Raw genomic sequence first — 27,731 nt, 5'->3', positions numbered from 1 at the left:
TATCTTACGCCAATAGACTAAGGCAACGCCATATAATGTTTGTAAAAACGGAAGGTAGTACGTACGTACCTGACCTTTTATATTTGCATATTTATCTGTAAATGGTCCCAATGGATACCGTCTTTATCCGTTGGCTTTATATCCCGCCGATAAACCTACCCATGCTATCATAAATGTAAATTCACCAAACTTTAATGTTTCTAAAAATACTGTTTGCATCGCCAAAACACAGTCACCAGAAACCCTTGTCTTACCCACAATGCATCTCGTCAGTTGTGCCAGGAAGTGTAAACATGGCGTCGTCTGTATCGTGGAGTGTTGTCGCTGTCACTGTTATATTGCTGACAGAACAAGTTTTGGCAGGGTAGGAATATTCATTGTGTTGTGGTCGTTGTTGGAATAGCGTTGATATCATGTTCTGTTCGTTTAAATAAGTTTTTCCAGTTTAGTTTTGTTCTGAACAATGTTTTAGACTTGATGCCGGTGAAATGAATGCGTGCCCGAATGCCATTGGCCCACGTGTACAAGTGTATGTGTAGTTCGTGTTGTTTATTTACGTTGTCCTTTTCTTTTATGTATATGTTAATTGCGTCCATATGGATTGACTATTTCTATTTTGTGGTTAAATAATCTCTATGAATTCGAGTTTTAAACTGTTTATATATTTCACTGAGATTCTAATTCGTCTTCTAAATTTCTTCACTGCGACGTATCCTAACTTCGGGATGGTTTAATACATATTCTTCAGTGTTAGATGGTGTGGTTTTGGTTTTCTAACCCGTGACGATTCCGGCTTAGAATTGTTCTCTAGCAATAGATTCTGGTCGTAAGAGGCGACTTGCAAGCCGACTAATGAAAGCTGACACACTGCAACATAATACTGTCGTACATGTCTACAATACACAAGAAATCGGGCTGTAAAAAAACATTGAGAACATAACCAAAAACTAAGAAATAGCATCATAAATCTGAGAGCATGCTGTTGAAAACATGGAAACGCCATCACTATAACACACAGACCGCAACCTTCCACACTAAGCATGCACAGAACAAGAAGGAAGTTGTCATGCACGAGGATCAGCAAACAGCGAGTAAATTACCATTTGCCGTTTCCGCCAGGTAATAGTAACCGTTTTCGCTTGAGGCGAGGTGACGTTTTCGCCAATCAGTGCAGTTTTGCTGAGGTGCCGTTTTAGCTATAACCCGCAAATATATAATAATACACATAAAAAAAGATATTCTACATTAACGTTGTAAGATGTAAATGTCCTAGCAGTTTGCTGATCCTCGTCAACAAACAAACTTTGATTTGGAAGTAGCCTGCAACCTCGGGGTATCGCGGTACTTGTCATGTACGCTAAACGGAACAAAATGCACTCACTAACCTTTATGTTTATTCGTGTTCTCTGTACCAGATATCATTCATGTTATCAAACAATGCATATTTTACTGATAAAAGTTCATTATTTACATTAGTAGCTCCGAGTAAAAGCCAGGCCTCGCGCTCTGTTTGACAAGGGAGAGAACTCCATCGTATCGCGGTACAGAGAAAAGTTGTGTATGGAGGTCCGAATTGGACAAACAGAGGACATAATTCTACCAACCACTTGGTATGATCATGCCAGACATCAGTGATTTGTCCAGACAAGTGCAAAGACAGCACAAGTAAAATTCTAAATGTGTTATCAGCAATAGGTATTCAATGCATATTTACCGAAAAGTAAGAGAAAAATATTTTTATAAGTCAACATCAAAATATTAGAAATGATATTTTAAGATTGTTTAAAAAAAATTGGATGACAATAATTTATCACAAAATGGAAAAATGTTTAAAGTCAACAATAAATATATAAAAAGCACTCCTAGTATGCCCAAAGTATGTATTTATCTTTTGGTTACTAGTGAAGAACGTATTTCTAAGTTTGGCATTATGGCCCTTATGATCTCCCAATAGATTCTGGGCACAGAGCGGGAAAAAATGTGCGGACTACGTAACTTCCGTTACCTCATTAGTCGCCATGAATATGCAGATGATCTAGTTCAGGTCGATAGAGAAAGTTTACTTGGGGAACTGCGGGTTATATCGTTGGCCATTGATAGATGGGGGTAAGGCAATATTACAACAGATGCCAGAAATATGTATCGACGGATTAATAACTCCTTACTTACAGCAGACACGGAACATTCCGAGGAAATTGAAATTGTTTACGAAGTGAGCACTTCCCGGTTACTGATTTGCATTAATAGACAGCCGCTATGAGGCGTGTCCCGCGTGAACTACCGGAAATCACAAATGCCGCGATACGATGAATGCCGCGGTACCATGGGGTCCAAATATACCACACACACTTTTTCGGTTTCCATTTTCTCCACTAATCTTGATACACATTTACAAATTTCCCTCAAATTACATCGAATTAATTTATTAAGAGTGATAGCTAATCCAGTACCTACCTCACAATTATCCCGAAGGATCGTAATGGGGTGTCTGAGTGGAAAGTGATGCCCAACCCTAGGGATCATGAAGAGAAAAGTAAAGTATTGGTGTGTTTATCCAGACCTAGTCTTTAATAGAAATACAAAGTTCTGAATCCCTATTCCATGGTATTGTTTTAATAGCTCAATAACTACTCTTGTATACAAACAGACAGATTGGATAGATATTATCTCATCAAGTTGGACTTAAAGCAACAGTCAGCATGGTCAGATAATTTGTTCTTTTGAATTTATGGGGGCCGGGGGGATTTGTCATTTTCTGAATAGGCTTGTCTTAATCATTTTAATAAAGGTTATAGGCATGATAGGGCAACATGCTCTTGTACTTGCAGCTCTGCCCACACTCCTTACTCCTGTGATCTAACAGTGGGTTTATTGTATTAGATGTACTCGGCAACAATGTGAACATACAGTTGGGCAGCTGTAAATCATATCTCTTACAATCGATAAGACTTTACATAGGCATACCTTTTACCACCTGCCAGTGGGACTTCACAGCTTTCAATTTGAAGAATTGTATATCATACGGTTCAATCATCTTCCACAACAGTCTTATCATGCTTATTGTCCTATATGTTCGGGCACAGGTGGCCCTTTCATCTAAGGCATCACAAATCTAAGGCACCCAGAAACATGATATATGGGAATCCCTGTTTGCCGCAATTGTTTCTAGGTTTGTCAGCACCTTGTCCCTGGCTTTCCTCCCACATCACATCATAATGATATTAGCTGATTTTTATCCCCCTGGCATAATCATGATAATCACAGCCTCGTCTGTCAGTCCGTCCGTCCGCATTTTTATTTTTCTTGATTTCCATGGAAACAATTTGGACTTAGTCTCAGAAGTGGGGCGTTGAAACAGCACAACTCGAAAACTTTCAATCCACACCTGGTACATGTATTAACCAAGCGCTGAAGTAGTGCCTTTTGCTACTTAGGAAAGTTTTCTTAATTTGATTTTTCCCCTCCCCCCTGTTCCGTGGAAAGTAGTTAGACTTGGCTGAAACGGAGATAGATGTCTTTTCCGGAGCAGAAGTAAGGCAACATTTATTTTTATTACTTGGTTTATGGATGCGCCATACTTTCAAAGTCCAAATGATGAATTATTTTTTTTAAAACAACTACTCCTTTTTTATTACCGCTGATCTTCACTTTAAAAATGCATTAAAAGTTCAAACAAAAGAAATTAGTTCCATTTGCTCTGCAAGTGTAAAGCAAAGGGAAGTCACTCTGATATTTCTTGTTGGGATACTTCTCTAATACCATGAAAGCTTGTCAAAGCGCAGTGGTGACCAATTTAACACTTTCAACACTGATGGCCAGTACACTGGCCAAGAAGCCACGAGTCACCAGAAACCGCAGGGTAGGCCGGCCAAGTCACGTGAAAATAGTTTATAAGTTTATTAACCTACCTGTCATATCATTCATTTATTAATTCACATTTCGCAATGTCTGAAATACATATTCCATTTGATTTTATCATTTTTTGTCAATAGATAAAGATTAAAAAATCATTTACTATTTCCCGCAATGTTATTGAAAATAAAATTCTAGGCCATGCTTTGACAACGGGTCCTCATCACACATATCAAACAGCAAAATAAAAATGTTTCAAGCAAATCTTTAAATACATTTTACAAAGTAATAAAATCAACAAAAATATATCTCAAAGTTGCCAAACTGACATCTAAGTTATTATTTCCATCTTTTTGTGCAATCGCATGTAATCTAGACTAAGTCAAATGACATCTCGGCTTTTGTCGCCTCAGTTTCTCGGCTTGGACACGATGTCTTTAATGTCAAAATATATGCATAAGAAATCTTTGTCACTGCTCGTAACCTAGAACTATATATCCATGAAGTTCCATATTTTTAATATATATCACGATTTCATGCTTAAAAGGTTCAGAATAACATGATTTAACCCAAACCTTTCATCAAAGTCTGAAAATTATCATACACGAGGACAGTGCCGTTGTTATTTGATTGGCTGCCTTAGGTCACATGCTTAAATTTGACCAATCACGAACCTTGTAGCAGATTATGTCCGTGAAACAATATAAGTTTGTTTTTTTGTATTTTGACTTGGCAGCCTTCGGCGTACAATTTATTCATACGAAGCTTATTTCCTCATGTTAGTGAGCGGACAGCCACAACCATCAGGAAATTGGTGATGACAGATATTATTTGTAATTCTTTTTAAAATAATGTTCCGACTACACTAACAAATGGAAATAAATAAGAAATAGATAAGTGGATTTTATGAAATCTTTTATAGCTGAAAATCATTAAATTTTCGCTTCATTGGTCCTTAATCTGGACGTTGTGAATGTTTTAGCTTACATTATTTACTTAAAACAAAATTTATTAAGTTGTTAATGAATTATTTAAGTAATGTAATACACAGAACTTTCATATTTATAAACAATAGTATTAATTAGACCTTTCAAATAGTGTATAGCCAAACACGTAGTAGTAAAGATGTTTTACAAGCAGATAATTTCCTTGATAAATGTTGGCTTTATCTATCACACAAGAGTCTCTGGGAACTCGGTGTCACAGCAGAAATCTTCTGGTTGGCTGGTGTTGAGAGAGTTAAACGTCAACTATGTTGCCAAAATAGCCGCGTCTTTCATGCATTTCCACCCATGACATGAATGTTGTTATATTGCCATTTGTGCACATGCTGAGTGCCAGAGATATGATAAAATGTTCTTCAAAAATTGAGTTGTTATAGTTTTGTTACTCCAGAATAACGTTTATATATCTACCTAAGTTTTTAGAACAAACTTCAAGTAAAAAAAAACTGAGGCTTTTTTCAAATTGGCCTGCCTCACTTTTGAAGTGTATTTGAAATCCGTAAACCAAGATATAAAAAAAAATGTCGCCTAAAAAGCTATTCAACATATTTCATCCAAACTTGGTTGAAGTGGTCCCTTTTGCTATTTACATGATTTAGGAATTTTAACAAAACTTATTTTTTCCTGTATGATTTTGACTCTTGTCATAGAGCTGTGTGCCTGACATAGAAATTCTTTGGATTTTGTGGGGGTCAGGGGGATTTGTCATCTTCTGATGACTCTTGTTTTTCATAGTCAGACAATCTTGACAGTTGGTAGAATCAACATAAGTTACATTTTGTTGGGGACAAAGCACTTTGCACCAAAGAATTCCCAGGATATTCTTCATGTGTTATGACCAATTAGTATTTAGTTGACATTTAAATGGTCACATGGTCAGCTTGTTTACGGTAAATAAATCAATGTTTATTTGAAGTGTAAACCTACTGACTTTACATTGGCATCTAAAAGTGATAGAAATAGTTATGATGCATGGCTTTAGATACAGGAGCATCATCAGTGATTCTTTTGTTCCAGGAGAGACTTCTACAACATTCTGGGAGTGTCCAAGTCAGCCACGACCAATCAGATCAAGAAGGCATATCGGAAGTTGGCCAAGGAGCTCCATCCTGATAAGAACCGCGATGACCCTGAGGCTGCAGAAAGATTTCAGGATCTTGGTGCTGCATATGAGGTGATTTTTAACAAGGCCTCATTTTGTAGCCCATTTTCTCATGTCATAGCATCCGCATTAGTACATATAAATGATATAAATGTATGAATACAGAAAATGTTTACTTATCCTGTATCACTTCTTAATGCATTCACTGTTTACCTTACAACAAAAGGACAGCGCAACAGCGATGGTCCTGAGTGAAGAAATTTTTACTGACCACCACCTGTCCTGTGACCTTGATGACACCTGTGGTCACCTTCTTCACATCACTTCTTGTCGCACTACAGCAAGGATGTGTCCCAGCGGAGCTCTCCCTTTTGATTAATTTAGACCTTCAGTTTTCGACTACAATTCTTAAACTGATCTGCGATGGGTGATGTATTCTTTTCATATTTCAATCAGGGAACAACGCACTCCCACTCCCTGTTTCAACAGACATTCAGGTAGTTCCTTCTAGTGGATCATCTGGAACTACAGCTCATAGTTCAGTGCATTCCCGAATGTCAGAACTTACGAGCCGATGCCTTATCGCGCCAGACAGGGTGGCTCCCACCGAGGGGAGACTTCACACAGAAGCATTCCAGTTACTGCTTCAGAAGTTTGGGCTTGTTTGCTACTTGCCTAAACCACCAACTCATGATGTATGTCTTCCCATTACTGGATCCGCAGGCTTGGGCGGTGGACGCTTTTGGCATTCCTTGGGAAGGGCTAAAAGAGTACACTTTTCTGCCACCAATTTTACTTCCCACGATGATACAAGGGATCAAGGAGACAAGGAATCTTGGTTGCGTCCTGGTGGCAAACGAGAGGGTGGTTTGTCGAGCTCGAAAAAATACACAGTGGTCGAACCTACTCATCCACCCTCACAGCAAAATTGCCTCACCCAACATCAGACAGGTTGCATCTGCATGCTTGGTTCGTCTTTAAAAGGGCTATTCGGCGTGGGCAGCGAGAGCTATAGCTTTAGCTCATCATTCCTCTCCCAGAGGACTATACAATGACAAGTGGGGATCATTCGAGACTTTTTGCAAGGCAAAGGAATCAAGACCCTTTAATTGCGTCACAACAATTCCTAGCGGAATACCTCCTACATTTGCGTACCCAGAGACGCTTGAAGGGTAGCACCATTACTACGTGTTTGGTTACATTTAACTCAGTATTGTCCGTTCTGGAAAATCGCAAGATGACTAAGATCACGGAACTACAGGCCCTACTACGCTCATTCAGGCTTGAGGATCAGAAGATCAAGTTCCGCCAACATGCATGGGACTTGAACGTGGTACTTCGAGGTTTGTCAGGGCCCCCCTTCGAGCATCCTCATTTTATGACCTCACCAAGGGAAAAATATTTTCTCTTGGCATTAGCCACGGCAACACGGGTGAGAGAACTGCATCCAATTGACATTAAGTGGGTCCGTTTTGAGCATGGGACGCAAGGAGCGGTACATCTCAGGTTGTGCTGGGATTTTATTGCAAGAATCAACTACCAGGCCAACCCAAACGTTCCTTCACCATCCCACCAATATCGACTATTGTTGGCGCCGTAGATAAGGGTGAACTTCTCCTGGGCTCGGTGCGAGCACTTTAAGTTTTCATCCGCCACTCCAAGACTATGCGTGGTTATGAAACGGTTATATATACCCATGTTTTATCAAATAAATATATAAAATAGTGTAACAAAATGTCAGGAAACCCATACTATATAATCTCTTTTGCACTTACTCAAAAATAAAGTGCACGCAAAAATCTCTGGAAGCTTTCATACACTTGTTGCTTACAAAAAAAAACTCAATTGAAAATTCACTTTTCTTACGAAAATAATTGCAAAATACTCGGAAATATCTTTAGATATTCTATAAAATACCAAAATAGCGAAAGAATTAACGCTTTTGAATATATAACAACATTTACCTGACTCCAAAATGTAAACAAACACTGAAACTAGTGTGACACTGCCAGTCGGCCTAATGCCGAGATTTGGACTAGTCTATTTTACTCGAGGGGAAATTGGTTGTGCGCTCAAGTAAATGTACTCAAAAAGGAAAGCCTAACAAACGCCTAAATAAAGCGAAAACGCTAAACATTACAAATATTGGTAAGAAATTGAAAATAGAGTGACTTTGGCGCTAATAAATGTACACTTAAGAAAACATCCCTACGCTAGAATATAATGGACTGTTCCATGAGTCAACAGTTGTCAAAATCCTACACTTTTCCTTCAAATATGCATAAATATTAAATTACATGAAATAATACATGAAAAGCTACTCTAAGCATTAATAAACAATATAAAGTACAATTAATTACCTGAAGAGTAAACCTCCCATATTTGTTACATTCTCTCTCGCTCGCTCGCTTGACTCTTTCTGTTGGAAAGCATGTGATCAAGTGCTCGTGCCGCACGGGCGGAAATACAATGAGTTAAAAAATACTATCTACCCGAAACAATCGATATAGTTAGAATTTATTGATGATTCTCTGTCGACAAAAGAAATAATATGACTTTCGACCGAGAAGTACAAAAAGACAACTTAAGCTTTTAAAATAGAAAATGTATTACAAAATTATAAATTGAATCTTTTCTTAACAAAATTAATTCAATCCACTAAATGTGTATAGGTAACTACTGTTTAATTCTTATGTTCAATCTGTTTGATATTTGAACAACCCTACTGTAATGACGTTTTTTCTGAACATTTCCGCTTCACGGTTTATCCACCAACTTGTGTTGTGTTTTCGGGGTGTGAATTATTGAGGTTTCTGTATTCTGAAGGTTTACCCACCTCCAAACTGTCCGATACAGATGCACTGAATATTGTTGACATCTCATTCCACGACAAAGTATGGTCTCCAACCGCGACACGGATTGCTCGTTTGGCTTGCTTTATCAGGCTTTTATAGATACCTCCTTGATGTGGACTTAGAGGTGTTGTGAAAATCCATTTCACATTGTTGAAAGCACTCACTTCTTTGATGTCCTGCTGTCCGTCCTTTAAGATTTTCTTCAATTCTCTCTCTGCTCCAACGAATGACGTACCATTATCCGAGATGATTGTCGATGGCCAGCCATGATGTGATGCAAATCTTCTCAGAGCGTGCAGAAATGAATCTGTTGACAAACTTTCTACTATTTCCAAATGCACTGCCCTAGTTGTAGCACATGTAAACAAAGCACCCCATGCTTTAATTTTCTTATTTCTTCCATACTTTAGGTGAAATGGTCCAAACAAGTCTACACCGGTTGTTGTGAACGGCGGTGAATATATCTTCAGTCTTTCTGAAGGCAGGTCACTCATTAGTGTCGAATGCGCAGGTTGTCGCATTTCCCTGCAGATTACACATTTTCACACCATACCTTTCACTGCATTTCTACCTTTCACTATCCAGTATTTTCTTCTGCTTTCAGACCGTGTTCTCTCGACACCAGCATGGTATGTTTTGTTGTGTACTTCTCTTAGGATGAGCTTGGCAACGTGACTGGAACCACTTAACAGCACGGGATGAACTTGGTCATAGTTTAGATATGAATGTTTTACTCTACCTCCTACTCTGATGATGGCATCTTCTACAAAGGGAGATAACTCACTGCATGTTCTTCTCCAGTCTGGAATTTCCTTCTGTGCCTGCTTTATCCACCATGTTTCTGCTGATTTTCTCTCTTCTGGAAGCAGACACTTGTTAAGATTTCTCTCTTTTACTGCTGACCTGAGATTTCTGAGAAATCTGAGGCAATATGATGTTACATGGATCAGTCTTGTGAAACTTGAATGGCTATTCTTGTTCTGATGGTTGTGATGGTTGCAATACCAAGTGGATCATATATCATAGATAGTCTGGATAGAACTATTCTCTTCGTTAGCTGCTCTTCCATTTTCATTTCTACTTTGAAGTGTATTGTGTCACTTTCACAGTTCCAGAACACTCCCAAGGTCTTCACAGTCTCTTCACTTTTATCTGGTGTGGATATGTCTCTCAGGTCTGTCATTCTTGTGTTTGTTGGACTTGAATCAACTGATTTATACCATTTCTTTATCCTGAAAGAACCTGATGCAAGTATGTGGTCAAGTTCTCCCATCAGTTTAGCTGCCTCTTCTGGTAAGTCGCAGGAATGAATTATGTCATCTATGTATCTGACATTTGTCAATATCTCTGTAGCCTCTGGATACTCTTCTTCATTTTCTCTTGCTATCTTTAACATGACGAAGTTGGCCATATCAGGAGATGGTTTATCACCGAATGTCACTCTCATCAGACGATATACTGTAGGCTCTCTTGTTGTATCTAGATCTCTCCACAGGAATCGGTGTACTTGTGTATCAGCTTCTGGTAGGCAGATCTGTAAGAACATCTTTGATATATCACCTTGAAATGCTACCGCTCTTTCTCTGAAGCGTATGAGGATACCGAGCAGATTACCCAGCAGTGATGGACCCTTGTACAGAAAAGAGTTTAAGGAGACTCTCTGGAATGTGCTTGCTGGATCAAAGACTATTCTCAAGGGTGTACTTTCTTTATCTTCCCTGTAGACCCCATGATGTGGTAGGTAATGGATTACAGTTCCCTTCTCTGCAGTCTGTACTTTTTCAGCCCATCCCTTGTCTATGAATTCCTTCATCGCTTTCTTGTATAGTTCTGTTTTTTGGGGTTTAGATTTCAATCCCCTCTCCAGTGACGTCAGTCGTTTTGCAGCCAAGGCATAGTTGTTTGGTAATTCTGATTTGTCTCTCTTCCAGGGTAATCCTATGACATATCTATCCCCTTGTTTCTGACATGAAGATTCCATTAGCGCCAGTGCATTTCTGTCATCTTCTGATAGGATATCTCTGGGACAGGTGCAATGTGATGCTTGAACTCCTATGGTCTCCATGTCATACATTCTCGCGATGTCTGGATTAGTTAGTCTTTGACAGAAGTTGACACTTGAGCTACCAGTCTTCTGCTTATGGTCTGAGCCGATTACACACCATCCAAGTCTGGTCAGTTTTGCTACTGGTTCAAACGGACGCCACTCTCGTACTTCCTGTTCTGCATGGAGATGACTGTATTGTACTCCTAGTATCATGTCAATGTCACCTCCCTCATGTGGGAAGGAGATACCTTTCAAATGCTCAAACGTTGACAGCCATTCTCTATTCAGATCAGGAACACTCAGTACAGTCTGGTCAAGTTCATGAGCTTCGATTTCGTAATCTTCATCTCTATCAAGGGGGCATATCCAGAATTTATGACGACGACTATCTCTGTTAACATGCCTCTCGCCTCCTACTACCCCTATCTCCAGTACCTCTTTCACTCCTTGTAGACCTAGTGTTTTAGCAAAGCCTTTTCTGATTATTGAAGTCCCCGCTCCCCCATCTATCAGTACATTTCCCTCTTTTACTCTTCCATTTATTGATATGAAATTTACCCTGACTACTGGCAAGATGCTGTCATGATCTAGCACTGATGATGCACAACCCAATCTTATTGGATCTGTATGTATTAGCATATGATGTGTCCTCGTACAGTTGTCTTTTCCACAGGCCTTCTTCAGTCTACAGTCTCTTGTGACATGTCCCTTGTTGAGGCAGGAGAAACATAGTCTATTCTTCTTTATCAGGTCTACTCTGTTGGGGACAGTTGAATTTCTGAATGTAGGACAGTCTGGAACTCTGTGACCTTCACTGCAGACATGACATTTGATCTCTTACCGAATGGATCCCTCTTCGTTGATCTCTCTCTTTGTCTCTGTAACTCTTGTCAATGTCTCCGTAATCTGGGTCAAATTCTGTCTTCACCTGCTTACGAAGGTAGTTGTTGATGGTCTGTAGGTCTGGGATTTCACCTCTCTCTCTAAGATCAGTGGCATGACTGGTGGCCGTGGCGTTAGCGTCTGAGATAAACTGCAATCTGTCTAGATTAGCTAGACAGTTTGTGATGTCCAGTGAAAGTGATCTGAGTCCATATCTGTCATTGGGTCGAAGTCTCTCCCCGCTTGTCAACTTCTTGATGTGTGCTCTGGCAATTACTGATCTTTGTCCAAACTGTTCTTTGACCATCTTCAAAGCAGTTGTGTACATGACTCCTGCACATCCCAGGCCAGTTATAGCTCTGGCAGCATCTCCTGTTAATGCTGTCTTCAGGTGTTGCATTCTCTGATCATCATTCAAGTGAATTTTGTCATGAACCTGAATCTTAAATGTCTCAATGAACTCTACATACTGTAACGGATCACCATTGAAAGTCATTGATCTGCTAGCAGGCATTTCTCTTGTTGATTCAAGGCGATACAATGCTTCAGCTATGGACATTTTTACTTTTGGTTTTGGGTGTATAGTTTCTGTAAATTCTGCCAAGTTGTCTATCCAGGTGTCCATGGGACTCTTTGAAACACTGTTTATTTCACTCTGAGTACCTTCCACAGTAAAATAGTCCTCGACTTTCACTTCAATTGATTGGACATCTCTTGTGAGGTCATTTTCCCATCTTTCTAGTTTATCTTCCTCATCATACCCATACAGTTCAATGTGAAAGTTCAATGCGCTGTCAAAGTCTCTTCTTAGATCTTTTAACTCTTTATCTGCTATCTTCTCTGACAGGGTTTCTTTTTGGATCTGGTCATTTATTCTGCGAATTGATCTTGTAATTTTACCTCTTAGCACCCTTCGTCTGGTTTTCACATACTCATAGTTTGACTCTTGTGTCTTCTCTGTTTTCCCTTTTCCATCTTGTACTTCTGACTCTTGTTCTTCATGAATCTCTGCCTCTATCACTCCTCTCTCGGCCATTCTGTATCTCTCTACTCTCTTGAAGAACCTCTTCACTCTTCAGAATTTTTTGGTTTGGACAAAGAAGAATGGGAAAACGGGAGGGCTTCCGAACACCTATTTATTCAATCTGATGACGGAGTTCTGAAAACAATTGACAAATAATGAATCTCTTTGTTTTAACACCAAATGTTCATACAATCACTAAATATATAAAATACACCTCTTAGTGAAAGTCTCTTGGCATTAAATTAATTACTCTCAATTGTACAATGACTCGGTGTTACTATTTTTCTCTGGAATGCCTTATATTATTTATGAAATAATTATCAAATAAATATATAAAATAGTGTAACAAAATATCAGGAAATGGATCCTGGAATGATTGTTAATGGGAAGATGAGTTTTTAAGAAATGTTGGATAACCATTCTTGCTACCACTCTGGATACAAGATTAAAACCATGAAAACATGACATTTAACATTAAACAGATCAAGATAATGACAATAAGTATTAAAAGGTCAGATATTACCCGTAGACTATTGCTTAATAACGGTGTAAAACGATACTCACTGACTCACTGAGAATTATTAAGTATTCCTGCAAACTGATTGACTCGTCCCATTCTTTTGTTTGTTTGCATATAGGTACTGAAATATTTGAGACAGCACCATCCTCTGTTTATGATATTTGATCATGTTTGTGAAGTTGTTCCAAAGGTAGATTGACTGAGTTTGTTTCTCCTCATTGGATGAGGAAACATCAGGATGATGGAGTATGGCACAGATAAGTGTAATGTTTCTGACTCAGTATTTAAACACCATTCATTCCATGATGTACCAGTTGTAGGAGTGCCACATGAACTTTGAGACACAGTAACCACTAATGACCCGACTCTCCACAGGTATTGTCAGATCAGGAGAAGAGGAAGGTGTATGATCGCCATGGGGAAGAGGGACTCTCTAAAGGTGACATGGGAGGAGATCCCTTTTCCAGGTGAGAAATATTCTTTCTACTACATCCACATGAACAATGCACATGATGGGTTGTCCTTGTTAGCCATTGAAGCAATTGTGCTGCAACAGTTACCCCTTGTTCTATGTCATGTTTTCATTACGTTTGTCTGTGTACAGTAGTTTCCTAGAAGTAAAAGTTGCATATTTCTTGACAGTTTCTTTGGTGACTTTGGCTTTGGGTTTGGTATGAAGGAGCAAGAGCAAGAGGTTCCTAAAGGAGGTGATGTCATCATGGACCTCGACGTGACACTGGAGGAACTCTACTCCGGCAACTTTGTTGAGGTGAGGGGCTTAGAAACAAATTACACTTCAAGGGTATGTTTTGCTTTCAAAAGGAAAAAAAACAAACAAAAAACATTTACCACCTATACTATTTCTAAAATTGTGTGTGGGTTCGAATCCCATTTAGCCCAAATTATGTTTCTAGGTTTGTCAGCACCATACCCGTGCTCGTGGGTTTCACCGAAGTGGTAAACGTCTTGAGACCTGCATCACTTCGGGCTTTCCTCCCACATTAAGCTGACACGCCTTTATATAACTGGAATACTGTTAAAAGCGGCGTTAAACACAAAATGTCACTCCTTCTCTGTGTATATTTGATTTTTATCCCCCCGACATATAATGACGGGGGGATATAGCCATCAGTATGTCTGTCCGTCCATCTGTAATCATTGTTTGTCCGGAGCATATTTCCTAAACTGTACAACCTAGCTTCACAAAACTTGATACACTTACCAATCAGGCTCAGTAGTAGTGCCTTTTGCTATTTAGAGGTTTTTAGAATTTTATATTTTTGTCGTTTCCATGGAAATATGATGAACTTAGGAAATTTGAGGGTAGTGCTCTTGTCCGGAGCATATCTCCCGAACCATACAACTTAGTTTCTCAAAAGTTTTTACGGCTATCAAGCAGGTTATGTAGTGGTGCCTTTGCTATTAACAGATTTTTTCTTTTTTTTCTTTTTTCATTTTATATTGAAAATTGATGAACTTAGGGTAATGTCCTAGTCTGGAGCATATCTTCTAAACCATGCAACAGAGATTCACCAAACTTTATGCACATATCAATCATGTTCACTAGTAGTGCAGTTTGTTATTTATAGATTTTAATCTTTTTAATTTGTAGCCCGACATATAATTCTAAGGTGTACTATTTACTGATATCATATACTATATATGATGTGAGCTACATAACCTAGTACATTCTCTCTATGCCTTTGTGTCATGAGGCTACTACAGAGCTATTCATATGCGAATCTGCGAAGTTATTGTTATTACAATTTCATGAGATCATCAGAAAGTGAGCTACATGAACCAATATTTAATAACCTTCATTATATTTCTAGTTTCGGCATCAAGGAAAAAGATTTCCTTGCCAATCTAAATACATTTGAAGGTACACACAATTTACCGACATGCCACGTCGAGGGGATATGTCATCTTTGGATGACTCTTGTTTCAATTGGCCACTGCTCGTGAATCATGTAATTTCAATGAGAAAATATTTAGGGGGGATGAGGTCGTGTTAATAATTAACTCAAAGAAGGACATATCCCGATCATCACAATAGAATGACACAACTGGTGGCCATTCTGTTATGTTGTGTACAACAACATCTTTATTTTCTCATAAATCGCCACAAAATGAGGCAAATGGAAGTCAAGATATAATCTCAGAGCAACCCCTGCTGGCTATATACAGATCTGTTGTTAAATCTACCCCTGCTGGCTATATACAGATCTGTTGTTAAATCTACCCCTGCTGGCTATATACAGATCTGTTGTTAAATCTGGTGTGAAAAAAGCAGTGACAGTATGATACTGTACATTTCCTGGTCAATATTTATGTAAGCCATAAACAAAACCTCCCAGTAGAAATCACTAATCATCAATATGGACATCACTTTCTCTCATGATCAGAGGGGGCACGGGTGGCCCAGTCGTCTAAGGCGCCGCGATTCGCTGTGCAGAGTTGCGTCCCTTGGGCACACCAGAAACCTATGATTGTGGGGTCGAATCCCGGTTCGCCCTGATTATGTTTCTAGGTTTGTCAGCACCATACCCGTGCTCGTGGGTTTCACCGAAGTGGTAAATGTCTGAGACCTGCATCACTTCGGGCTTTCCTCCCACATTATGCTGACACGCCTTGATATGACTGGAATACTGTTAAAAGCGGCGTTAAGCCCAACTCACTCACTCACTCACTCATGATCAGATTATATATTCTCTAACAAAGCTACCAACCAACATGCAAGTCTCTTAATTTTCAAATTTTACTGTCAATGCCAAGTTGGAGAGAATATCATGTGAGAAACCAATAAAACATACCCAGATATGTCATGTGTACAATATTCATATCCAGGTGGTGAGATACAAGCCCGTTGCGAAACCTGCTAAAGGAACGCGGAAGTGTAACTGTAGGATGGAGATGGTGACACAACAACTTGGGCCAGGAAGGTTCCAGATGATGCAGCAACAAGTCTGTGACGAGTGCCCTAATGTCAGGTCAGTTACTGTAGAGACAGGTCAGTGACACCAGTGGTAGGTGAGGTGAAATGGGTTTTAACGTCACATCCAAGATTATTGCACCTGTGCGTGCGTGCGCGCGCGCGGATCGATTTATAGTGCTAGTTTTACACTGAGATACCATGCCACAGTTTCAAATGAATACTCCACTCAGACACAGTATGCTGACTCCGAGCTGACCAGTCCTTGTTTTAGCCCCTTAATGCTGAGTACCAGACAAGGTAACAACAAGTACCATCTTTTAACGTCTTTTGATATGACTCTCAGTGATAGAAAGGTGTCAGTGACACCAGTGATAGAGAGAGATCGGTGATATGAGAGAGACACTTGAGAAGGATTTGTGTTATCAAAAGGGATTACGCTTGAAATGTCACTTACAATGGAACAGCACATCAATGACCTTGTGAAAACATGCTGTACCCATCTCTGTAATATTGGCAACATGTGCCACCTTCTCAGTAGACAGCAGCACTTGCAGCAGATGATTGTAATAGCCTGCTTGCAGGAGCTTCAGCTGTACACAGATACAAACTAAGCTACAAGAATTGTAACCATGGTAACAAAATACCGGAAATCATATCACATCACTCCGATTTTGAAGTATCTTCACTGGCTTCTGGTCAAGCAATGGATACAGTACGAGATCCTCACATATCAGTGTGTCAACAGCACAGCCCCTGCTTATCTGTGTGATGTAGTGATAGGAGTACTGTCCTTCAACACCCCTACACTCATCATCAGATGTTACTTGATGTTACTTGAGGTCTCTTAAGCATGTTAAGTGCAGCTTAGTACATCCGGAGTGAGGTCTTTCACCTATAATGCAGCCGTTGAGTAGATTTCACTTCCTGTATATATACGACACACTTTCTACACTCAGTCAGTTCAAGAAACAGCTAAAGAAATACCTGTTTTGTTGTTCGTTTAATATTAATACATATTGTTAGTTGCAGGAGTATCAAGAGGGGTACATTTGGTTTTATTCCCACACGTTAGCTAAATTGATAAACAGCTGTTTAATTGAGCTGAGGTTAACTTGTGCTGTGTCACATGACTTACATTGACTCAGTGAAAGCGTGCAGCTTTTTCCTTTGAAGCATGGTATAAGGGATTATTCTGCCTCTCAGAAATCCATGTGCAGCCTGTGTGCTTTCTGGCAGGGTATAAGGGATTTACTCCTACACTCTGGGATGTATTTCCCTCCCAGACGTCATACATGGTATTTTATCAAGATCATGAAATAATCAGATCTCATCATTCTGACATGGAGGTATGATAGCGACTTTTGTAAGCACTTTGAGCACACTTAGGTGTGGAGGTTAGTTTATTATCATGTCTCCAGAAACATTACTGTTACACCTTGCATTTCTTTATACTGTAGTGAATAGCAAAAACTGCTACAGATCTTCTGTGTATCTTCAGAACACAACTTTTGGTTTCAGATAATTTTACCACTGAAGTCTGTATAAACTTACTTGTTGAATGCATATGTTGGGGAAATACACAAGCTATTTACATGACTTGAACATCCAGGTCCCTGTCACATCTTCTTCATCAAGTTAGTCATTTACATGTTCACATCACACACATACTGGTTTGTTGCAGGTTTGTACCTGAAGAGAAGCTGTTAGAAATAGAGATTGAATCTGGCATGAGAGATGGGCAGGAATATCCATTTGTTGCTGAGGGTATGTATGATGCTGCAGCAATGATAGTAGTGTCTAACGGGCACTGATGGTAGTGTCTTCCGATACACTGATAGTAGTATGTACCGCTGCACTGATAGTAGTGTCTACCGCTGCACTGAAAGTAGTGTCTTCCGATACACTGATAGTAGTATGTACCGCTGCACTGATAGTAGTGCCTACCGCTGCACTGATAGTAGTGTCTTCCGATACACTGATAGTAGTGTCTAGGGATGCACTGATAGTAGTGTCTAGGGATGCACTAATAGTAGTGTCTACCGCTGCACTGATAGTAGTGTCTACTGCTGCACTGATAGTAGTGTCTAGGGATGCACTGATTGTAGTGTCTACCGCAGCACTGATAGTAATGTCTACCGCAGCACTGATAGTAGTATCTACCGCTGCACTGATTGGAGTGTCTATGGATGCACTGATAGTAGTGTCTACCGCTGCACTGATAGTAGTATCTACCGCTGCACTGATAGTAGTATCTACCGCTGCACTGATAGTAATATCTACCGCTGCACTGGTAGTAGTATCTACCGCTGCACTGATAGTACTGTCTAGGGATGCACTGATAGTAGTGTCTACCCCTGCACTGATAGTAGTGTCTACCGCTGCACTGATAGTAGTGTCTAGGGATGCAGTGATAGTAATGTCTAGGGATGCACTGATAGTAGTGTCTAGGGATGTACTGATAGTAGTGTCTACCACTGCACTGATAGTAGTATCTACCGCTGCACTGATAGTAGTGTTTACCGCTGCACTGATAGTAGTGTCTACCGCTGCACTGAAAGTAGTGTATAGGGATGCACTGATAGTAGTGTCTACCACTGCACTGATAGTAGTATCTACCGCTGCACTGATAGTACTGTCTAGGGATGCACTGATAGTAGTGTCTACCGCTGCACTGATAGTAGTATCTACCGCTGCACTGATAGTAGTGTCTACCGCTGCACTGATAGTAGTGTCTACCGCTGCACTGATAGTAGTATCTACCGCTGCACTGATAGTAGTGTCTACCGCTGCACTGATAGTAGTGTCTACCGCTGCACTGAAAGTAGTGTCTACCGCTGCACTGATAGTAGTGTCTACTGCACAAACACATAATTTTTTGTCCACTACACTCACTGTCGCACCTTTGCCTCACCTTTGAGAAGGTCTGTAGGGTAATACAGGTGGCAGTACGTTGTGTCCAGCTGTTTGAGTGGATATAGGCATACTCACATCAGAGAAAAGAACTGTGGCAGTCCAAAAATATCCCTTTTTGTGTACACTAGTTTGCCATTTTATGTCAATTAATCAAACTATGTGCTTTATTTATGACCATTTTATCGAACAGCAAATCTTTTAATTACTCAGAATCTTTTGTATGCGTTCAATGTTAATGTTGTGACCATGGTAACACTTAGTTGTAGTATTGAGTATGACAAGGTCACCACACCTCACATGCCTATAATTCACGATCAGCATGAGTCATTGTATCCATTTGCATATATCAATGCTCATGATGTTGATCAGTAGATTGTCTGTCTTGATTATTTACAGACCACCGGGATATAGCAGGAATATTGCTGAGCGTTGCTTTTAACAAAAAAATAAATTAACAAAACTATCGCTATGATGTGATTTCAACTGCTCTCAGAAACTAAGTAAAACAAAGAGATAGATATCAACCATATTTGGGTGGAAGCATTCTCCAATGGTGAGGATTTAAATTGGAGAAATGGAGGGGCTTTTAAATGCTGACAGTCAAAATTACGAAATATTTGCAGTATTATATACATGTACAATGCAAATGAATATCTTGTCATGATTGTGTAAATATCCAGGTGAGGATACAGGCCCTATGGGCCTCTTGTTTATATATATTCATGCATATATTCCATATTTTGAGAATTTGGGAATTATTACTAACATTTCTTGTAGACATGTGGCCTTGAAGGGACACTGAGAATTCCTAGATCAGTTTCGGCAGTTCACAGTGCTCTTGGGTATGAACTAAGAACTCCTAGATCAGCCCTGGCAGTTCAGTGCTCTGGGGTATGAACTGAGAACTCCTAGATCAGTTCCAGCAGTTCAGTGCTCTGGGTCATGAACTGACAACTAGATCAGTTCCAGCAGTTCAGTGCTCTGGGGTATGAACTGAAAACTCCTAGATCAGTTCCAGCAGTTCACAGTGCTCTGGGGCATGAACTGAGAACAAACTTTTATACACAGTAGATATAAGTATATTCTCTTATTTGCATATAAATCCATTCAGTCAAGTGTCCATGTTGTCATTACACCTTGTTGTTGTAGGTGAACCTCATATTGATGGCGAGCCAGGAGATCTTAGATTCAAAATAAAACAAACTAAGTAAGTAATTGATAATATCTTACTGAAAGATGGATATGTGTAATGCATGCGATTATGAAAACCTGGTGTAAAGGTCCATTGCTTCCCATTGCATTCCCTTCTCACACCTGATCATGATATGATGAGATGTTAGTTTCTTATGGACTGCATCATGCTGTATCTATCTCTAATTTACTACTCTCTATGCAGCATTCATATTGTACTGGACATATCAACATGTGATGCAAGAGTAAAAGAGACATTTTAACATGTTTGCAAATTTGCTGGGTTGTTTTTTTTAGACATAAGAAGTTTGAGCGTAGAGGAGACGACTTGTACACAAATGTGACAATATCATTGATGGATGCACTAGCAGGGTTTGAGATGGACATCAAACATTTGGATGGTCACAAAGTAAGTCCCACTTCTCACTGATGTCTTTCAATATTTATTGGAAGCATTTTACACAATTATTTGTCAGCTAGGGCGACACTTTTAATGTGATAAATTTCACAATGTCTGAAATACGTATTTCATTTGATTTTATCATTTTTTATCTTGTAGATTAAAAATGTATTCACTGGACACTATTTCCCGCAATGTTATTGAAAATAAAATTCTTGGACACACTTCGACAACGGGTCGTCATCGAACATGTCGAACAGCAAAATAAAGACGTTTCAAGCAAATCTTTGAATATATTATACAAAGTAATAAAATCAGCAAAAAAAATATCTAAAAGTTGCCAAACTGACATCTAAGTTATTATTTCCATTTTTTCTTGCGATCGCGTGTAATCGTAAGTCAAATGACATCTCGGCTCGGACGCAATGTCTTTATTGCCAAAATATATGGTTAAGAAATCTTTGTCACAGCTCGTAACCTAGCACTATGCATCCATAAAGAACCTAGCACTATCCATCCATAAATTTTGGATATCTTTTTTAGTTGCGGCCATGTTGGATTTTGATTTTGATCATTTTTTTCACCAAGATTTTACTTTAAAGATCATTTCTTGTAAGGTTCTCCGAAGAAACCATTGATAGTTTACATGAAGTTAGTGTGCCATATGTACCTTATTTTTTGTTCTTTGACTTTGGTCATTGGTCACGTGGTTTGGCATCCATATTGGATTCAAGGTTTTCACAGTGTCTTCAAACGCAAACAAATCCGAGTCCACTGCATGAAATGCTTCCAAACTTTCTGAGAATTGTCTCCATACAGAACACAACAAACTGTAATAGCCGTTTTTGGATATCTCTTTTAGTTGCGGTTGTATTGGATTTTGAAAAAAAATTACCGAAATTTAAAGATCATATTTTGTTAGTTTGTTGACAGAAACTATTGCAAGTTTACACGAAGTTGATGTGTCATATGCATCTTATTTTCTGTTCTTGGGTGCATGGAAAAGGTAACAAAACTTGGTGGTAATATTTGATTTATATTGGGGACACCACTGGAACACGCCAATTTCGTAGCGAAGATGTCCTGCAAACGGTGACTATCTTTTGACAGAGTTGGTACAAACAAACCCTTTGAGGATTCGAACATGTTTGATGTTGGAAATGGGTTTAGAACAAATTTACCACACTCCAATTTCGTAGCAGCGTGCCTACATGTGACAGATTTGGTACAAGGAAACCCTTTGAGGGTTCGAACATGGATGTTTGTGCACAGTGTAACTTGGAGCCCGCCATTGCTGTTTTGCAGCTATATTTTAAATAATGTAATACACATAAATTTCATATTTATAAACAATATGATAAATTAGACCTTTCAAATAGTGTATGACCAAACATGTAGTAAGAAAGATGTTTTATAAGCAGATAATTTCCTTGATAATGTTGGCTTCATCTATCACACAAGAGTCTCTGGGAACTTGGTGTCCCAGCAATAATCTTCTGGTTGGCTGGTATTGAAGGAGTTAAATGTTGCCCATGCTGCCAAAATAGCCGCGTCTTTCATGCATTTCCACCTGTGACATGAGTATTGTTATATTGCCATTTGTGCACAAGCTGAGTGCCAGGGATATAATAAAATGTAATAAATATAATAAAATTGAGTTATTTACTTTTGTTATTCCAGGATATTTTTTTTCATACCTACCTAACCTTTTAGGACAAAATTCAAGTAATAAGAATGTGAGAGGCTTTTCTTTTTTAAATTGGCCTGCCTCACTTTTGAAATGAGTTTGAAATCCGTAAACCAAAAAATAAAACAATTGTCGCCTAAGTGTTATTTGTAGTGAAAATCTCCTGTTTCTACTGTTCTCAAAAGAAGCTCTTTTGCATATAATTAAGTTTACAACTTGACCTGTATGGTAATATCATTGATTCTCTAGCATTTTGTGCTCCTTTTTCCTATGGCAGTGCAGCTTGATTTGTTTGCATTCAGTTTACACATTTCCATCACAACCCTCATCTGCCTCATATTTTTTCAGCACATGTCCACTCCATGTTCCAACGGTTTAGTTTCCTTCAGCATGGCTAAGGGTGAATGTGGTGACACAGTGTGTTAATTGTTTGACTGCAACAGGTTCACATCGTGCGAGACAAGATCACCTGGCCTGGCGCCCGCATGAGGAAGTCCAATGAAGGGATGCCCAACTATGAGAATAACAATGTTAAAGGATCCCTGTACATCACGTTTGATATTGACTTCCCAAAAGGAACACTGACAGAAGAAGTGCGAGCAGGTAACAGTCTTACAAGATGTGTGTTGGTTCTTCATCATCTACTGACATTGACAATTACAGATGCTTCTGGTCACATCAGCCCCAATCAGCATACTTCACAAAGCTTATATTAAGCTGTAACTTTCACATTTATAATATATTGCTAAACATCACAAACATAATCATCATTGAATTCTTTGTAAATTGCCAGGTAAGCTGTAGAAGTCAGACTGGAAAGATCCTGTTGTAGATTTCAGTTGCTCCAGACATACAAATAGGCCAAAGTCATAACTGGGTAGAATGAGAAATTCCTGCATCAAATGGATGCAACTCTGCACAGCAAATTGTGGTGATTTATATGACTGCTTCTGGTGCTTTTTGGCTAAGGGTGGGTGTATATATAGTGCTGTTGGGAATCAGTTGTGAGTTTATTATCTACCACTGGTCATTATCAGTTGATACAAAATCATTATATTTATTTTGAAGTTCAGGAAACTAAGTCAAATAACCATGATAACCCAGTTTTTACCAGATATGAAACTTTAAGAATCTTTGACCATAACTTTTGTTTCTTTGTGTGTTGTTAACGCTGCACTCAGCGATATTCCAGCTATATGATGGCAATCTGTAAATAATCAAGTCTGGACCAGACAATCCAGTGATTGATATCATGAGCATCAATCCACACATTTGGGATATGATCATCATCAATCAAGTCAGCGAGTCTGTCACCCCAATCACGTTAGTCGCCTCTTACGACAAGCATAAGTTGCTGAAGACTTAGTCTAACCTGGATCTTCACAGGTTTGACCATAACTGAAGATATGTTTACAGTTTGTTGTGTTGTGATAATGAGTATGTATGGTTACTTACAACTATTAAAAAGTGTTAAACATCCCAAATATACTTCAATGATAATGAGCACTTATAAAGTAAGCATGAGGTAGCCAAACCATCATCTATTATGAGTGATTGTATGATCACTTGTGTTTAGTGTTAAATATACTAAGCACATGTGCATTAGAAATGTAAGCATCTTTGATTAAATTGTCTGATGAAGCTGTTTATTATTGGCATCCCCTATTTGTAAAGTACTGTGACTAAAGTGAATTCACAGTGACGCCCTCTTGTTTTCTTGAAGAGAAAACCCCCACAATTGTCATATGTCAACCAGACTTTGAGGTGATGTATATTTTGTCGCAAATATTGAGCATGTCAAGGTAGGCAGTGACTGCTAATGCCCTGTATTCTTGTTTCAGACCTGAAGAAACTGCTCAATATGGAATCAAAACACACAGTTTACAATGGGCTGCAAGGATTTTGATTGCACTCATTGTTAGGTTATAAATATTTTACAACATGCTCCTGTTCCTGTTGTTTTCAACAATAGCTGGTGTGTTTGATGGTTGACATACAAAGGACAGTACTTGAATGAAGCTACATCCCAGTGGGGATCTGATGGGAAGGTTAGATATGCCATACCAAGAAAGGCTCTTATTGATGTGATAGGTTGCTCTGTGGCTGAAATAATGCTGATGCAATGGTAAATTTTAACTAGCTCACTTGTTTGATAAAGTTTTTTTCATCCTCAATTCATACATAAAAAAAATTAATACTATCATTATCCATGTTTGCACAAACTGTCGATATTATCAGTAGATGTTTATTTCAACATTGTGAAATGTACGACTGTTGTCTGCAGGTGGTTTGGAGTTCGTGCTGCAGTAGCTCCTGCTATACAAGTGTGAACAATTTACTGTAAATATGGGAAACATCAGGATAATATTGCATGGTTTGTTATGTATATAAGAACTCAACCAATTGAAACAGTTTTTTGAGTCAAACACACCTCAGCAAATTTGCTGTATTGAACATGCTGCCATGGAGACTGACTGTTGTGCTGGTGTTTGATGTGGGAGATGGAGTGTTTGTTTTCTGATTGTTATGTAGCATGGTGTCTGGTGGATGGCCGTCTACTACGAGGTTGTACATGAGATTTTTACGATTGTTAAATTTGATTTATTTTAGATTTGTTTACAATCTGATACTGCCACAAGCACTTGATCATCAAACGTCAATATTCAGTTGTATATTTATATGCTGATGGTAAGAAGTTAAACAACCATAAATGTTCTTATCGCAACAGAAACCTTGCACAGTAAGTAATGCAATGTATATGTATTGTCAAAGCATATATTTAATTAACTAATATTTTTTTTATGTGACAAATAATGCAAAATAGCAGTAAAGAACAAGTAGAAATGGGACCTAATTATGTTGAAGCATCACAAAGTGTTATAACTAATACATATCATCTGTAGTTGGTCAATGTGGATACTTCATTGTTACAATCTCCATACGGTGGTACAGAAGCAGAATGATTGACATTATTGTTGCCGGTTACACCTGACCTGCCTGGCAGCATCTCACCTTCATAAAGTGTGTTTTGTTACCTTGATTCACACATTGATTATGTACAGTTGCTTATTTATACAATTGCATTGTGTACTTTAATTTTTAGAGGTGCTGAAGACATGGAGATTGTAGGTGGTTGTGTATACCTCCGCTGCCATGCTATGTGAGACTGGGTGTAGTGCAGTACTTCATGGCATGTCACTGTTACAACCAACCATACAGCACTATTGCTGCTAGCTTTGTGTAAAGGGACAATAGCTTCATAAATTTAAGTATTAATCATGTTAAAGATTTCTTAATTGACTTCATGATATTGAAAAGATGACAATAAATTGTGTAGTGTGATACCATGGAGATATTTGTGGCACCCCTATCAGTACACTTCCTTGTGTTACACCTGGTTACAACTTGTCTTGTATATACACATTACTGGTTACTGTGCTTGGTTGATCATGCGTTGATTATCTATTATCTTACCACAATTTATGACATGTATAAAAACAGTGCTCTAAAAGTTGTACAGAGATTATGTGAAATATTTAAAAGTATTACAAGGAATCCATAGTGTGTTTACTACTGGGTTCCACTTGAAGAAAGCAGTCTTCGAACCATCCATTTACTGTGAAGCCATGGTAAGGGACTGAGAGTCTTATTGCTAATGCCTCCATGAGGGGTGACTGTCGAGGGCTTTTTACCACAGTCCGTTAACTGCAAAATAGTACCAATGAAATGCAAGATGCGTATAAATCTGAAAGCAACAATCCATCTTAAATGGCATGAAAGTTATTTATTTGTCCATACTAACTCGACACCATAATTTCAGACATTGTCATGAAGTAGAGACAGAGTTGTTTAACAAACTATCATGTAATTGTTGGGGTTTTAATGCCATGGAAGTTCTGTGTGATTTAGTATCAGATATTGCCAGACTGTAAAAGAATTTAGCTACAGAATCTGCTGCCGACTTGGACATGTTGCTTATGCTCAAGTTTTTTCAATCTGCATGCACAGGCCGCCATCTGGACATAAACCCTGGTCTTTGTTTGGTGCCTGGCGGTTGCTCATAACTCTGTTCACTGAAATCCATTGTGTTTTGATGTCACAGTCCAGTAATAAAACAACCAGGGTGGGTAGTATTCAAATACTGGGCAGGTGTATCTTGGTAGTTATAATTCAAATGTAAGTGTATCTTCTAGGTACTTGGCATCACTGGTTGTTTTGGGACGAGGCTGTTGTTTTCTTACCTCTGTTGTAGCCATTGGCATGGTCTGCCCATGCTGAGTTAACACATTTCACTCAGACTGAATGGGACCAAATAAATGTGAGAATTCTTGACTTTCTGTAATGCCAATGAATCTAGATTATGTGCTTTCTTAAGTAGATGTGAGATTTTACAACAATTGGTTATGTTACAGCAGCACAGACCTGGTTTTGATATGAAACGAATAATTGTGAGACTGATGTATGAATGCTAAACTGAGAATAATAAAAGTATTTCAAATAAACCATATGGTTGTTTTTTCCTTTGCGAACATTTCATTTGCAGTGATTCTTTTTGGACTGGGCTGGTTTTATCAGTAATGAATGAGGCAGTGAGTACTAAATGTGGGAGGAAAGCCAATAGTGATCATTGAAAAATGTTATATTGTATTGTATTGGTGGGGAGGGTCATGAAAATATTATATAGTCCAAAGACCAATCGCAATAAGCAGTCCGAAACTGTTCGTCTTCAAGCGAGGTTGCCCTTTCAAGGCAGAATTTCTGCCGCAGGACACATCACCATTGGATGCATTTTATAGGTGGAGATCATGAAAGTGTAAACTGCTGGCTGCCACTGCTCCGAAGCGGTCGTACAATATCGTGCAGGAACTTTGTTGTCTGTAGCGTTTTGTTTAACATTAGGGGGTATGGGAACTGCCGTTATGATTCGAATGGTTCCGTGTCATTTCGTATCCTGGTAGTTTCGTTACTCAGGTCGTTTTATCACCAGGATTTCTAATATAGTAGTATGTACAATATGTAAGTCTACTTATACAAGTTTGAAAATATCGTTACAATGTATTGAGATTGGAGCCAGTGTTAAAATGTGTTACTAAAGTGTCCACTTCCACATAGGCATGATAGGAAATGTTCCGTGTCTTTGCTTATGTTTAATGTTACTATTCTGTGAATAACTTGGTATACTTTCTACTGATCCTAACTAGCCAGGCCATCATTTCTTGTCTGGTGCAAACGGAAATTCCTGCCCTTGAACTTATGCTAATTAAATGGGATTCAAATCCATTTATAACACTTTCTTATAAATGTATTAAAGGATGGCTA

General features: G+C 38.8%; 1 protein-coding gene across 1 annotated transcript; it reads left to right on the top strand.

The window, feature by feature from the left end:
* Positions 1 to 267: 267 nt before the first annotated feature.
* On the top strand, positions 268 to 26,914 carry LOC124121632 (dnaJ homolog shv-like). The gene is made up of 10 exons (XM_046484669.2): positions 268 to 364; positions 5,874 to 6,030; positions 13,662 to 13,753; positions 13,929 to 14,055; positions 16,134 to 16,276; positions 17,903 to 17,985; positions 20,284 to 20,341; positions 20,623 to 20,734; positions 22,856 to 23,015; positions 24,254 to 26,914. The coding sequence occupies exons 1-10, from the start codon at positions 294 to 296 to the stop codon at positions 24,316 to 24,318; spliced, it is 1,068 nt and encodes a 355-aa protein (XP_046340625.1). The 5' UTR covers positions 268 to 293; the 3' UTR covers positions 24,319 to 26,914.
* The last annotated feature ends 817 nt before the right edge of the window (positions 26,915 to 27,731 follow it).

Source organism: Haliotis rufescens, unplaced genomic scaffold (genome assembly GCF_023055435.1).
Source record: "Haliotis rufescens isolate VD_foot unplaced genomic scaffold, xgHalRufe1.0.p SCAF_4, whole genome shotgun sequence".
In the NCBI taxonomy this organism is placed as follows: domain Eukaryota; kingdom Metazoa; phylum Mollusca; class Gastropoda; order Lepetellida; family Haliotidae; genus Haliotis; species Haliotis rufescens.
The sequence above is the reverse complement of the archived record's forward strand: the minus strand, read 5'-3'. Positions and strand labels throughout refer to the sequence as shown.

Excerpts from the sequence above, each read along its gene's own strand:
- LOC124121632 (XM_046484669.2), top strand. The coding sequence starts at position 294 with ATGGCGTCGTCTGTATCGTGGAGTGTTGTCGCTGTCACTGTTATATTG. Across the intron at positions 13,754-13,928 it reads GGAGGAGATCCCTTTTCCAG|TTTCTTTGGTGACTTTGGCT; the intron begins GTGAGAAATATT and ends ATTTCTTGACAG. Across the intron at positions 14,056-16,133 it reads ACTCCGGCAACTTTGTTGAG|GTGGTGAGATACAAGCCCGT; the intron begins GTGAGGGGCTTA and ends ATTCATATCCAG.